The 16254-nt window shown below is 43.1% G+C and overlaps 1 protein-coding gene across 1 annotated transcript in view; it reads left to right on the top strand.

Annotated features, from left to right (window-relative positions):
* TRAPPC9 (trafficking protein particle complex subunit 9) overlaps window positions 1-16254 on the top strand; it is a gene marked incomplete at its 5' end in the record, with an annotated part of 911701 nt that overhangs the window by 334338 nt on the left and 561109 nt on the right. The window contains 2 exons of the mRNA XM_082257414.1: window positions 7814-7956; window positions 11517-11627. Coding sequence (XP_082113540.1) covers window positions 7814-7956; window positions 11517-11627 — 254 coding nt within the window. The remainder of the gene's footprint in view (window positions 1-7813; window positions 7957-11516; window positions 11628-16254) is intronic.

The raw sequence follows: 16254 nt of genomic DNA, 5'->3' as shown, positions 1-16254 counted from the left end.
TTTTGCGATTTTTTTTTTTATACCAAAAATATGTAGCAGAAAACAAATTGGCCTAAAATGATATAAAAACAATTTTGATTTTAAATTTTTTTTTGAGAATGTTATATAGCAGAATGTGAAAAATATATATATATTTATTTTCAGAATTGTTGCTCTTTTTTTGTTTATAGCGCAAAAAATAAAAATCGCACAGGTGATCAAATACCACCAAAAAAAAAGCTTGATTTGTGAGCAAAAAAGGACGTCAATTTTATTTAAGTACAACATCGCACGGCCGCGCAATTAAATGCGTTAAAATAGCGCAGTGCCGAATCGCAAAATATGGCCTGGTCATTAAGGGGACAAATCCTTCCAGTCCAGAAGTGGTTAATGAGAGGGCAAGAGGAGCCAGGGAAAATCAAAATATAATCAGATTAAGCATTAGCTTTAGGTAGCCGTTAGCTTTCTGTTCAGTGCTGGTTTTGTGCTCCGTAGTCTTCTGATGTGTGAAGAAGAGAAGTGAGGGCAGGGGGTGACGGCACGCGGGTCTGCACTCCGGAGAGCGGCCCTGGGAAGACGCTGCTCCTGTGATGTGATTCATCTCGGGCGATGATCTGTCTGCTATAAAGTAAAGTTTGTTTTTATCAAGCAAAGGCAAGTGACCGCATTGATTTTCCTGTGATATATGACATAATCTCTGACACTCCGCGGTCTGGGAGTGGGGATTTCAAAACAAATAACAATAAATTGATCCCAGTGGGACCCGAACGTCTGACAGATTTACATCTCGGCAAACTCCCCTTGAAATTAATTTTTTGGAGCTCTGTAGATGTATACAACATTTTGACCACCTCTAGCCAAGTGAGATGTTTTGTTAAAGTCTGTCTTACAGATTTTTTTTTTCTTTTAACTTGGGGTAGAATAGGGAAGGGGGAGAACTGTTGCTGCTTACAAGGGAGGAGCTTGGGTTTGGACTAAACTTGGGTCTGCTGGCCTAAACTTAAATCAACTGTGGCTTTGGCATTCCCCACCTCACAACTGTACGTACACAAGGGGTGAAGATACTTATGGCACCATTGACCATATATGGTCATGTGACCACATTGGGTTACTGTCTGTAACCAGTGCTGTATCTTGGCCTAGGCCAACAAGGCCCAGGCCTAGGGCAGCACTTTGCAGGGGGGCAGCAAAATAGCTGATGGGGCTGCACTGATATGCTGCCCTGATGGGCACTGATATGTTGCACTGATGGGCACTAATAGACTGCACTGATGGCCACTGATGAGGCAGGACTGATAAGCTGCACTGATAATGCAGCACTGATGGGCAATGATATGATGCACTGATGGGCTGCACTAATGGGCACTGAGAGGCTGCACTGGTGGCCACTGATGGGGCTGTACTAATGGCCACTGATGAGGATGCACTGATATGCTGCACTGATGGGCAGTAATGAGGTTGCACTGATGTTCACAATGGGCACTGAGGAAGCTGAACTCATGGGAACTGCTGAGGCTGCACTGATAGACTGTGGTTGTGGTCTGTGGTTTACAGATTACAGGGCGGGTCATAAACAGGAAAGGTTGTGGCCTTTACAGGAAGGGGTGGATCATATTTAAATTAGGGGTGCCCAAGTTTAGTAAGGCCTAGGGCAGCACAAAACCTAAATACACCATTGTCTGTAACGACACCCCAGGTGTCAAAGGGGTTAAAGTCGTTTAGGACATCCCATTCCCGAACACAAAGGCAGCTACCGAACACTCCAGTCAGCCGAACAAGAAACCCATTGGAAAAATCCCCCCCTCCTGCCCCAAGTACGAGACGAGGCTCTGTATTGAGGGTCAAGCAGGAATCAGACTCTTTATTGAAAAGCATACAGGCTCTTTATATACACCTGAGAGTACTACAGTCATCACAGGATAATGACCCAAATCCATCCCCTAACATCACACAATGGTTACATAACGAGCCCCCAATACACATTACTCTGAGTGTCAATACATCCCTTAACAGACAACAGGGGAGTTCATTAGCACACTTAAAGCGGAGTTCCGCCCTCAAAATTGAAAAAATCGATTTTGGGCCATCCGCTTGCTGAGTGCAACCTGAAAAAGAAATAAATACTGCCGATTGTTTTTTTTGGTCACTTACCTTATTATAGAAGAAAATATACTCACCTTCCTTCCACTTCCTCCCTCTGCGGCTGCGGCCCGCGCCGTCTCTTCCGGTTTGCGATGACTCCTGGGAGCTGAACGTCATCGCTCCCAGGAGTCAAGGCGTCTGCATAGGCCCCGCTCGCCACTTCCGGTGCAAGCGCGGCATTTCCTGCTATACAGCTTCTGGGCATGCCCAGAAGCTGTGCAGGGATGCCGCGCCTGCACTGGAAGTGACGAGCAGGGCCGGTGCAGTGCATTGTGGGACTCCGACGTCACGGAAGAGGATACAAGGCGCTGCGGCTTCAGCTGCCCACACCTGAGATGGCAGCTCTGGAGAAGAACTTTTCAAGGTAAGTATTTCTTCTTACAGGTAAGTGCGACCCGGGACAGTTCAGAGGCTATCCATTGTGGAATGCACTAGCCCTGACTGTCCCGGCGGTATTTGTAGCTACAATTGACCCCCGAGGCCGGAACTTCGCTTTAACAATAGGTGAATGGAAAGCCAACTCATACAAGATTATCACAATTTACTTATCCAGACAAAAGCAGCATCGTTAAGCAATAGATAGTCAGTCTCTTACACTGAATTTACTGGAATGCCCATATTTGGAGTTATACTTCCTGGTCATAGACCTCACAGTGTACAGGGGATAAAATCTTCATACTCCTCGAGAGACATTGTTAATGAATATCACTGTCCCATTTTAAGTAATCCAACCATATTCTCAGTGTTCACCATTTCCTTGGTCACCTTGCACCCCCACATGCTGTCATTTGGGTTCAGACCAAACCTGGAAGGAAGCTGTCAATCCCACCCACTGCCATCTATAAATTGCAGCCAAGACGTTCCCTACCCCACAGCTGCACATAAACTAAGGGGCAGGGTGCTTGTGACACCAGTGGCCAAATACAACTATATTAGTGCAAGGTTCTGCTGCTTACTAGGGATGAGCTTGGGTTACTCTCACCCACTGCCTCTTAATCAATTGCCGCTAGTGCCTTGCCATATTAGATCAATGATATCATAGGGGCGGGGATGCTTGTGACATCATTCACCAAAAACAACCATACAAGGTCAAAGTTCTGCACTGCTGCTTTCTAGGGATAAGCTTGAGTTTGCTCCGATCTTGGGTTCGGACTGAATGCAGAACAAGCTGTCACTCTTGCCCACTGCCCAACAATCCACTTCAGCCAGGGCATTCCCTGCCCCGCATCTGCATGTACAGAAGGGGGTGGGATGCTTGTGACCTCATTGACCAAATATGGTAAAATGGCCATGTTGGGTAAATGATACCATGAATATCTCTGCCTCCTTCTGTACATGCAGATACAGGGTAAGGCATGCCCTGGCCGGAGTTAATTGGGGGGGCAGTGGGCAGGGTGATAGCTTTCTTCCAGTTTCGGTCTGAACCCAAGTTCAGACCAAACCCAAGCTCATCCCTGGTAACCACCAGGGTAGGATATTGACCTATTATAGCCTATTAAGTCAATGGTGTCACAAGCATCCCTGCCACTTTTGTGTAAGTATAGCCATGGGATGGGGAATGCCCTGGCTGCAGTTGATTGGGCAACCGTGCAGGGGGAGTGACAGCTTTTTTTGGGGTTTGGTCTGAACCCAAGTTTGGACCCAACCCAAGTTCATCCCTACTGCTTTCATAACCAAAAGTTACAATTGCAAGTTGAACTCCCATCCTCCTGTTCAGCAGCGATCATGTGACCAAATGCCTATGTTTTGGGTCATGTGAAAAGCGTTATGCTACAGGAAATGCAAGCTTTTCAGATTTTTTTTGTTACTTCTATTATCCATTGCAGCAAGATGCTTAGGGCCCCTTCAAGTTATGCATGGTGTAAATTGCATGCCCATTAACCCCTGCCCATTACTGTACACTGCATGAAGGCAGCAAATTTATTTTAGCTGGCAGCTCACCCTACTGCATGAAAAATTGGACATGCACCTTTTTTTAATGCAGCACTCAGCATCATGCCATGTTTATTGTGGTGCACTGAGGTGTATGGGGTGCTGCTGTGCGGTACGTTGGGATGCCATCCCCAATGAACAGTTCTACACTGTACTACACACAAGACTTAGAACTTCTGAGGTATGAGGCCTGCACCCAGTCCATCCTTTCAGTGGTCCAAGAATAGACTGGGGAATCTGTAGGGAGAACCCCTTTAAATCTCAAGGAAGAAGACTTTTTGCCTTCCAGCACCTTTTCATCATTCTTCCGTTAACAGTATTCTTTATCACTTCAGATTTCCTTTTTAAATTAATGTTTCAGACAAGCCCTTGTCATACATTTACAGGAAAACTGACACAACACATAAAAAATATGGTTCAACCTTCCAAATTCTTAGTAGACGCTCTTATCTTTTTAAGTGACACCTGGAATTTTGCAACATATGTTGTTTTCTTGTTTGCTGGCATTCTCTGGAGGCTCTGTGCGGTTGAAGAGCAAAACTAAGCAAGCTGAGTTTCTCCCAAAATTCAATTTTCACCGTGTTCAGAACATACAGCTTAAAGGGGTGGTAAAATGGTTTCTGTATATTCCCTGAATGAGAAGAAAAAAAAATACTTTAAGCGAACCAAACACATCTGCCTTATGCAAAGCAGCACTTTGCAATTAAAGATTGTTTATAGCAGGGGTCTCCAAGCTTTCTAAACAAAGGGTCAGTTTACTGTTCTTTAGACTTTAGTGGGGCTGGACTGTGCCCAGTAGGAGTAGAAAATGCCCCAGTGTCAGTAGGAGTAAACAGTGTCTCCGGCGTCAGTGGGAATAGAAAAAAAATACAAATCTCATGTGGTCAGTAGGAGGAGGAATAGTGCCCCATCATTGATGTCAGTGGGAGGAATGGTGCCCAATAATTGGTGTCAGTGGGAGGAATGGTGCTCAATAGTTGGTGTCAGTGGGAGGAATGTTGCCCAATTGTTGGTATCAATGGGTGAAATTATGCCCCTTTGCCGATGGCAATGGTAGGAATTTTGCCCCAGCGTCGCTGTCAGTGGGAGGAATATTACCCCATCATTAATGTCAGTGGAATAGTACCCTGTAGCTGGTTTGATTGGGAGGAATAGTGCTACATCCTGAATGTCGGTAGAAGAAATAGCGCCCCAATGATGGTGTGAGTGGGATGAATAGTGCCCCATCGCTGGTATCAGTAAAAGGGATAGTGTCATGTCGATGGTTTCAGTAGGATGAATAGTGTCCCATCCTTGGTGTAAGTAGAAGGAATAGTGCCCCATCGTTGGTGTCAGTGGAAGGAAATGTACCCCATTTTTGGTGTCAGTAGAAGAAATTGTGCCTCCTCATGAGTGTCAGGGGAAGGAATAGTGCCCCATCGTTGGTGTCAGTGGGAGGAATAGTGCCCCATTGATGGTGTCAGTGGAAGGAATAGTGCCCCATCGTTGGTGTCAGTGGAAGGAATAGTGCCCCATCGTTGGTGTCAGTGGGAGTTATAGTGCCCCATTGTGGTGTCAATGGGAGGATTTATGCCCCACTGTTGGTGTCCATGGAAAGAATTGCACCTCATCGTTGGTGTCAGTATGGGGAACAGTGCCCTTTGGACTAGGTAAAGGGCTGCAGTTTGGGGACCACTGTTTTTTAGCAAAGTTCAAACCTGAATCCTTCAGCTTCCTGTGTGCCTCTTCCCCGAAGTTCCGGTTGAGCAGCACACACTTGGAACATAATTAATGGCCAGCTGATTCCATCACTGTTCCACCTTGAGGCAATGTAGAGGAGTGTCTTCAGTCTGATTTTTCTCTCAGGCTGACTGTGCATAACAACACAGGGCAGCATTCTCACGTTAAGCTGTAATCTGATCACCGGATGGAGCATGAACACGTGGCTCCATAGGATGCTGCTAGGCCACCCAACAACAGAAAAGTGTGGGCAATGACAATGAGAATGGACAAAAAAAAGTAAGTAAGTAAGTCAAGCACTACAAGACAGAAAAACAGCATCTGTTGCAAATCTCGACCTATGTTGCCAAAAACTCTAAGGGAAATTTTTTTCTATATAGGATATACACCGATCAGCCATACCATTATGACCACTGATAGGTAAAGTGAAAATTATTGATTATCTTGTGACTACGGCACCTGAAAGCGAGTTGGAATACTTTAAGCAACATGTGAATGTGTTGTCTCTGAAGTTGATGAGTTGAAAGCAGAAAAAAGGGTCAAGCGTAAGAATATGAATGACTTTGACGAGGTCCAAATTGTAGTGGCTAGATAGCTGGGTCAGGGCAACTCAAAAACGGCAGCTGTTGTAGGATGTTCCCGGTCTGCAGTGGTTAGGACGAGCCAAACATGGTCCAAGGAAGGAAAACCAGCAAACTGGCGACAGGGCCATGGGCGGCCAAGGCCCTTTGATGCATGTGGGGAGGGAAGGCTGGTCCATGTAGTCCAATCCAGTAGAAATTCTACGGTAGCTCAAATTGCTGAAAAATGTAATACTGGTTCTGATAGAAAAGTGTCAGAACACAAAGTGCATCACAGTTTGACTGGTTTGCAGCTACACAGCCCCATACACAACAGAGTGCCCAATGGGCACAGGAGCATCAGAACTGGGCCAAAGAGCTATAGAAGAAGGTGGCCTGGTCTAATGAATCACGTTTTTCTCTTACATCATGCGGCTGGGTGCGTGTGCATCCCTTACAAAGGGAAGACATGGCAACAGGATGCACTATGGGAAGAAGGCAAGCCAGCAGAGGTTTGATGCTGTGACGCTTTGTCTAGTAGAGTCCATGCCTCGATGGTTCAGGGCTGATTTGTGGCTAAAGGGGGCCCTACTCAATATTAGGTGGGTGATCATATTATGGTGGGTGGTCATAATGCTAGTGCAACCTAGGCCCCTGAACTTTATGGCTGGAATGTAGGCAGCCACATTCCATCCTGGTAATGTAGGCACTGGTCCTGTACTGATTCTAGTGCAAGTTGAAGACCTCTACGAGAGGGGTGGTAACCAGACTGATCAAAGACTGGCATGCAAAGCAGCTTCCGTTTATCGATCACCATAGCTGAAACTGATGGGGTGGACATTTTCGGGACTGCGAATTAAAGCATGTGTTTGGCTTTTAGACAACAATGTCTAGATTGCATAGGGGAGGGGTGGCAATATTAATTTCTTTATTTGGTCACTGTTATACTTAAAATTATATTTCAATGCATTTTGGACTATGTAATCATATTTGGACACATGGTACACCTGCTATAACAGAAAAGTGGGGGTATGACTGAAAATGGAGGTAATTCATAAAATGACTACATATTTGGTTTGATGAGTCCAATTGGGCAATAAACTTGAGAAACCTTCATCAAAAGCCGGTGGCAGCTCTTCCTTACAGCACTGGGGTCCCTGGAATGAATCCCAACATGATGGAAAATCTCTTCAAATGGTCAAAACACCGAAAAGGGATGCATGTTACAACCCAGAAAAAGATTCACGTTGGTTGCATTGCAGGACAGGATTGAGAAGTCATCATGGGGGAGAGTTTGGTGGGTTACTAGAGCTAGTAGGAATGCTTTACCTACACAAGACCTTTAGTCCCAGTCCACAGAAAGCCTGAATACACTTGTGTATCTGTGATGGGTTTATTAAAAATATATCATAATTATAAAGATTTACAAGTTTTTACATACTATTACCAATTTATTTATCACCTTGTTCCTTATTTTGCAGACTCTGGAAGGGATTTTGAACTTCAAGTACTCTGGAGGGCCTGGTCACGTAGACGGTTATTACCGAAACCTGTCCCTTGGACTGCATGTGGATGTAGAACCCTCTGTTTTCTTCACCCGGGTCAGCACACTCCCTGCTACAAGGTGAGATTCCACTCCTTTTTTCCCTTTAAAGCCCAAACTCTGGGCACAAGAAATAAAACTACCCTTGAAATGGGTCCCCTACACTGCAAAGGGTGAAATGCTTGTTTTTATTTAGGGGTAGAGGAATAAGGTGTAATATTTACATGTGTTACTCCAGCAGAGCCCCTGCAGCTATTTGACCGGTACAGCAAAGCCTTATTTTTAAGGAGCTCTTTGCTGTGGTCGCACTCCTGCCTGCTCCACGGACAATCCTGTCCCCGCCGGTCGAAGACAGTGATTATTACTAGGGGCTTTAGCAGCTGCTAGCAATAATCGCAAGTAAATCATGCAGGCTGGTTGTACCCAAGTTGACCGATCGATCACATTCACCCTGCCCACTCTCGGCCCGGTTCCTGCTAAACCTGCCCAGATTCAAACTGTCTATGGCGACCTTAACCACTTGCCAACTGCCGCACGACTATTTACGGCGGCAGTCAGCCCCTCACAGGCAAAGTGATGTAGGACTACGTCACTAGCCTGTGAGCCTCTAGGGGGCGAGCGCGCGCCGCGGGGGGCACGCTCCCGCCCCCGCTGGCTCCCTAACATGTCTGCGCGTGTGACCGGCGGACCCGATGTCCGCCGGTCACTCGCGATCGTCCGGTACAGAGGGAGAAAGGCAGGCGGCTAATGAAAACAAAGCCGCCTGTCATTCTCCCTTGTGTAAGTGCAGAGATCATACGGTCCTGCTATGTAGGATCGTATATCTCTGTAGTTACACAAACAGCCACATCCCTTTACAGTTAGAATCACGCCCCTAGGGACACACTTAACCCCTCCCTCTTCAATAAAGTTAACCCCTTCCCTGCCAGTGTCATTTTTACAGTAACAGTGCATATTTATAGCACTGATTACTGTAGTAATGTCACTGGTACCCCCAAAAGTGTCAAAAATGTCAGTCAGGGGTCCGATCTGTCTGCCGCAATGTCGCAGTCCCTCAAAAAAATTTGCAGATCGCCGCCATTACTCGTTAAAAAAAAAAACAATAAAAATGACAAAAATCTTTCCCTTAGTTAGTAAACGCAATAACTTTTGCGCAAACCAATCAAAATACGCTTATTGCGATTTTTGTTTTTTACCAAAAATATGTAGCAGAAAACAAATTGGCCTAAAATGTTAAAAAATTTCGATTTTTACTTTTTTTTTGGGAATTTCATATAAAAAAAATGTGAAAAATATTGTTAATTTGGCAAAATTGTCGCTCTTTTTTTGTTTATAGCGCATGATCAAAAAATCGCACAGGTGATCAAATACCACCAAAAGAAAGCTCTGTTTGTGGGGAAAAAAGGACGTCAATTTAATTTGGGTACAGCGTCGCATGACCGCGCAATTGTCCATTAAAGTCACGCAGTGCCGAATTCGCAAAATAGGGCCTGGTCAGGAAGGGGGTAAAATCTTCCGGGGCTTAAGTGGTTAATCATTTTAGATGTTCCCTATAAGTTAGCAAATCTTTACTTTTTAAGTACAGGTCTACATTAATGTGTTGCAAAAGACAAGTGGAGCACCTCTAAGTGCAATACGTTTATTGGGTTTAAAGCATACAGTAAATGGTAACTCACTAGAGGTAAGATGAGTGAAGGCTCAAATGCGGAGTCATGGGGTCAAACTGTCCGTAATGCTGCTGCCGAGAGGAGGGATATGATGGTGATCCTATCCGGTAGATGAATGGCGGGGAGATGCCGGCTCTCTCTTCCGGGACCAGACTCTCAGGGCAAGCTGGGACTCAGCGTCGTGTTATCCAACAAGATTAGTCAAATATGCAGTTTGGTGCCCATCATGTCTATGATTATCCTAATAAAGGTTTATCTCAACACTTGCATCTCCATGAGATAAAGGAAACAGGCAGGTTACTTATCCGAGTGATGTCCATCCACTGACAAAGTTTAACCTTCACATGGTCTCCCCAAACTGTACATATCTGAGAATGTGGCTGGTCTTCGCACATGTCCCTCATCAATGTGTGTCTCCTTGTAATTATATTGATGCCTGCACCGCTTTATATGTCTTCACAAGCATTTTCTTTTGATTCAGCATCCTATTACATCTTTTAGGCAGTTTTACTGGATTAAGCAGCGTGCCGTGATTTCTCCACGATGTGATGCTATGTTTCATTGAACACATTGTTTATGGGATAATTGAGTTTTCTGCTGTCATAATCCCACACCCAGAAGGCTTAATCCCACGTGGCTGTGTTGTTAAATTACAATTCACTTGACCCATGACCTTCAATTATAGGAACTGTTGCCTTTTTAGCAGCAATCTTGCGTTTAGCTTAGACGAATAGTTCTCGATAAATGGAAATACCTCAGTGATGTTACCAGTTCCTAGAGAATTGATCGTCACATTCCCGTTACTATGAATTTACATGAAATGTACCACAATGTAATAATCTACTATTAGGCAAAAGCTAGATGTACACCATATAGCCAAAGATATGTGGACCCCTGAACCTTCACTATATGGCTTATATGTGCAGCCCCCCCTCCAGATTGTTGAGTTCAGGTGTTTCCAGTAAAGGGTACTGTAAATACTATAGCATACAAAGACATTTTAGACGCTTGGGCACTTCCTACCTTGTGCCAACAGTTTGGGGAAGGCCCTTTTTCTCTTCAGCATGACTGTACCCTTGTGTACGAAGCCAGCTCCTTGAAGACTTGGTTGGATGGGTTTGGTGTAGAGAAACTCAAGTGGCCTTCAACACTTCTGAAGACCTTTGGGATAAGTTAAAATTCCCAGTATGAGCAAGGTCTTCTTGTGTAACTTCAGTTCCGGGTCTCACAAATGGTTTGTTGGCAGAATGGACAAAAATCACCACAAAAAATGCCAAAACTTAGGCTGTTATAGCTGCAAGTGGGAGACTTAAGCCCCGTACACACGCGTCGAAAATTGGCAGGGAATTTTCGTACGACGACCGATCTGCCGATTTTCAGCTTGTTAGTATGATGCTTCCGACAACTAACTCCGACTTTTCGGGCGAAAAAAATCTGGTGTGCAGACTATAATATTTTTGTTGGCCGTCAACACAACGGCCAATTTTCGTGCAGTCAGTACAGATTTCGACAGCGAAAAATCTGATGAGCAAGTCTGGGCATGCTCAGTGAAGAAAGAACACAAAGAAAGCAACCCAACACATGACATCACTTCTGAAGTAGAATTTTGATGAGCGAGAAAATTCGCGTGCAGTCTAGGCACATTCCAACCAACAAAACACAACTCTGGACAAAAGACGGACGATCGGTCGGCCGATAATCGTTGCGTGTGTACAGGGCTTTACTCCATATCAATAGCCATGATTTTGAAATGTATTGTTCAACAAGCTAATATAGTTGTGATGGTCAGATGCTCAAAACTGTTTGACCTTATAGTGTGCTTCCCCACTTTCTTGTATGTTGCAGAGCACTTCAACCATCTGGATGACCTAAAAAAAAATGTAGTATAGATACTTTATAAGCATTTTGCACTAAATTTCTTTTAATTGAATTCCTAAATAATGAGCTATTTTGACTCTTTTCCCTGTTCTTTAGCACAAGGCAGTGCCATCTCCTTCTTGATGTGTTTAACTCTACCGAGCATGAGCTGGCCATCAGCGCCAAGGATAACGAGGAACTGATCTTGCATGCTGGGGAATGTCAGCGGTAAGTCTTGGTGGTTTTATCCCATTTTTATATGTTGCAGGGAAGTAACATCTATCTAAAGGTGCTGATCTTTTAAGTATCTGCTTAGAAGAAAGGGAGCTGAACTGGAGCTGAATTACTTTTTTTGTCCACCAGTTAAGAATGGAAACCAGGGCATTGGTGGACAGTCACTAAGAGAACATTGTGAAAGACACCCTCCCCTATCATTCCTCCTATTCAACCAACAGCCATCCAAAAACATTTATTTACTGTGCAGTATTTGGCATCTAGATAAAAGCAAGCAGTGTCCAAGTCTATCAGTGGGAGAGGTCCTAGAATCCATCTGCCCAACACCTAGTAAATATTAGCCCCTCTGCAGCTGCATAGATGCTATGTCTGATCCCTAAATTAGGCCTATGATAGTGCTAATCTTGGGAAGGGTATACAGTTATCAGACTAAATATACTTTATATATATATATATATATGTGTGTGTATATATATATATATATATATATATATATATATACACACATACAGTATCTCACAAAAGTGAGTACTCCCCTCACATTTTTGTAAATATTTTATTCTATCTTTTCATGTGACAACACTGAAGAAATGACACTTTGCTACAATGTAAAGTAGTGAGTGTACAGCTTGTATAACAGTGTAAATTTGCTGTCCCCTCATAATAACTCAACACACAGCCATTAATGTCTACGCTGCTGGCAACAAAAGTGAGTACACCCCTAAGTGAAAATGTCCAAATTGGGCCCAATCACCCATTTTCCCTCCCCGGTGTCACTCATTAGTGTTACAAGGTCTCCGGTGTGAATGAGGAGCAGGTGTGTTAGATTTGGTGTTATCGCTCTCACTCTCTCATACTGGTCACTGGAAGTTCAACATGGCACCTCATGGCAAAGAACTCTCTGAGGATCTAAAAAAAAAAATTGTTGCTCTACATAAAGATGACCTAGGCTATAAGAAGATTGCCAAGACCATGAAACTGAGTTGCAGCACAGTGGCCAGGAGGACCATACAGTGGTTTACCAGGACAGGTTCCACTCAAAACAGGGCACGCCATGGTCGGCCAAAGAGGTTAAGTGCACGTGCTCAGCGTCATATTCAGAGGTTGTCTTTTGGGAAATAGACGTATGAGTTCTGCCAGCATTGCTGCAGAGGTTGAAGGGGTGGGGGGTCCGCCTGTCAGTGCTCAGACCATTTACACTGTTATACAAGCTGTAATCTCACTACTTTATATTGTAGCAAAGTGTAATTTCTTCAGTGTTGTCACATGAAAAGATATAATAAAATATTTACTAAAATGTGAGGGGTGTACTCACTTTTGTGAGATATTGTATGTATGTATGTATATATACAGTATATATATATATATATATATATATATATATATAATTTTTTCCTTTGAAATACCGACCCCCTTAAAAATTATACTTTTTGATAGTCTAATAGAGATTTATTTAAAATTATTTTTTGCTAAATGTAAACCCGTTTAGGCTTTATGGAGTAACATTGCTCTCCTTAGATCTAGTTGTTTGTGTTTTGCTGCCAAGTGTTAGTCCAGTATTACTGAGCATTCATTAATGCTGACTCTTCTTGGAGACTTTATAAAATAAGGTCAAAATTGATATTATTCTCTGAACCGAGTTACTTGGACATACTCTGTAAAATGATTGAATTGAATTCAGGACTTTCTGTAAATTGATTGGGCTGCAGTATACGCTGATTCTTGTACCTTTGTATCAAGGGAAGACTGGGACCCTTTGGCCTTGGTGGCAAACACAAGCAGCAAGCACTTTGATGGTAAGAACACAATTCGGGCTATGGTAAAAGGTGATTTTATAATAAAGCAAGCTCTCGCGCGTCAGTAAACAAACATAGTGATCTCACAAAGATATATGAAAAATAATCACATTTCAGTCTCAACCAAAGTGAAAAAGTTCTGCAGCTTAATAAATTTACAATAATACTAATAGTAAATATCTAACCCAACTAGCCGCGCATAACATGCAAGTATTGTATGCATAAAATTTGTGAAAAAAAAATATACACAAAATCATTCAGAATACTATAGTGTAATAATGCATATAAACTGATGAACGTATATAAATAAGCAGTCCACATCCAAGACGGTTTAATCTTAAAATACGTAGGGGGTTCTTCACTGTAAGAGCAGTAAGGATGTGGAATTCTCTTCCACAAGCAGTGGTATCAGCAGGGAGCATCGATAGTTTCAAAAAACTATTAGATGGGCACCTTAAAGACCACAACATACAGGGGTATACAAGGTACGGTTAACAGCAAACACACACACATCATAGGTTGAACTGGATGGACTGATGTCTTTTTTCAACCTCACAATCTATGTAACTATGTAATGTGCTGTGCTCCAAAAAAAACTAGAGTGATGATAAATGTTAATAGGTGATTGGGTAATATAAGTCCCGTGCTGAATTAAGGGTCACCAAAAGATCCACCACCTCCGTGATTCCACAACCCTCAGCTAGGCAACTCACCCCACTTTATTGCCCACCAACTTCATGGATAGGGCCAAATGCTCAATGTTTACAGGCGTTGCAATGAAGGTAATCCACCTCAGGTATATCCTTCAGGTCGACCTCTCCTCCCATATAGATATATGCAAAAGAAAGAAGAACCCCACTAGTGTAATACCGTTTTAAACTTTTTATTACAGTAAAACCTAGTAGAATTGCACGTACAAGATATAAAACAACTTCAGCGCATATGATGAGTCTGGGGTGCTCTCACCGGTCCCCACCACCTCCATGATGGTGTACTGGACCTCCAGGAGCTACCGCTGCTCACCCGACCACTCCTTCCGGTATGCTGTGTAGCCACGCGTTGATGCGTTTCGTTACATCCGACTTTGTCAAAAGGGCTATGGTAAAAGGTGGATGTTTCCAAGAGTCCATATACACTTGTGCATTGTCTTTAACACATGCCATGCCTTGTGCATCACAACACATGTCTGTGCTGCAACAAAGGTGTTTTGGGGTTCCTTTCAGAGTGAATGGCACCACAGCGCACCAATGTGTGCAGTGCACGTTACTACATCACAGCAGTGTGAATATGATCTGAAGGGCGCCTCCCAACATCCGCTTCCTTTGGCATTTAGTCAAATAACATTTCAAAACTGCAAAGGAAGTTCCCCGACAGCCACTGTAATAGCAGTTCTGAACAGGGACCAGGTATCTGTATTGTGTATTTTCACTCAGGGCTATTTAGCACTGGTCTAGAGGGCAGATGTCCCCTAGCTCAGTCCCTCCCCACTCTGTACCCTTCTGTTTACAGGTTTCCATATGCTCATTTGTTAAAGCTTTGTTCCAAATTCACTACAATATCTCAGTTGGAAGCAAGATAAGCTTTTGCTTACCAAAACTACAATGTGACAGGTCCTTTTTTAATATTAAACGAAAATGTGCTGCGCTAGAAAATAGTGAATAATAAAATCACCAAAAAATACAAAAATTATATAAATCAGTATTCCTTAAAAATGTGAATTTCACCAATGTATATCAATAATCACATAAATCATCCAGTGTAAAATATAATAGAGTGAATACTGATTAATTTCAGGTTACCTTATCCCGACACACATACAGAGTGATATATATATTTTCTGTATTATATAATTTTTGTATTTTTTGGTGATTTTATTATTCACTATTTTCTAGCGCAGCACATTTTCGTTTAATTTCCACTATGGGTTTTTTCTGTGATTCCTTTGTGCAGCAGCTCACCCTACAATACTAATTTTTTATATAATTATATTAGCGCAGAAATATCCACTTTTATATTGCCTTTTTTAATATTGCCCTGTCTTTTTAAACTTTTAGGTATGAAAGTCCTGTGAAAGAGCAGACACTTTTTAAATCCTTTTGTTAAAGCGGAGTTACGGCCTCAGAAACCTTTTTTTGATAAAAATACTGCCCAAATAGTGATCCTTAGCCCTTAATATATCCACTAATCCCGTAGTTAATAGTTTTATATGTATTGATTTATCAGAAATTCTTACTTTTAAAATCCTTTGCTGAGTGCGGCCATCTTTGCTGGGGTTAAACGAAGCTGCAGTGTATAGATGTCTTCCCTTCTTCCTGGTTTGAGTTCATTGTGTATGCAGAATGCGGCGCAAAATCTCGCGCATGCGCAGTACTATGCGATCGGTTTCCATATCATCGCGTCATTTCCTTTTTTCAAATAACGCGATGAGAGGAGCGGCCGGCCGCCTACGTCACTGCCCATTTCCTTCTGGGAGTGATGAGTAAAAGCTCCCAGGACGCATTGCAGGACAGGAAGTGACGGCGCGGGCCGCAGAGGGAGGAAATGGAAGAAAGATGAGTATATTTTCTTCTGAATCAAGGTAAGTAAAAAAAAAATAAAAAAATCGCGACTATCCAACACTCAGCAAGCGGATGGCACAAAATCGGTTGTGTCGATTTTGAGGCCGGAACTCCGGTTTTAGCCTCACGGAATCTGGTTTCACTTTGATAATAAAGAATTTGGCTTCCCTGACCTTAAGGTTAGACCTCACTGTAGCTGCAGGCACTGTGGAACAATTGTGCAAATAAAAGAAAAATGTCAGCGCCTAATAATCAACAGAAAAGCAG

The sequence above is a fragment of the Pelophylax lessonae genome (assembly GCF_965119305.1).
Source record: "Pelophylax lessonae genome assembly, chromosome: 5".
Taxonomy (NCBI): Eukaryota; Metazoa; Chordata; class Amphibia; order Anura; family Ranidae; genus Pelophylax; species Pelophylax lessonae.
This window is presented reverse-complemented; position numbering and strand designations above follow the sequence as displayed.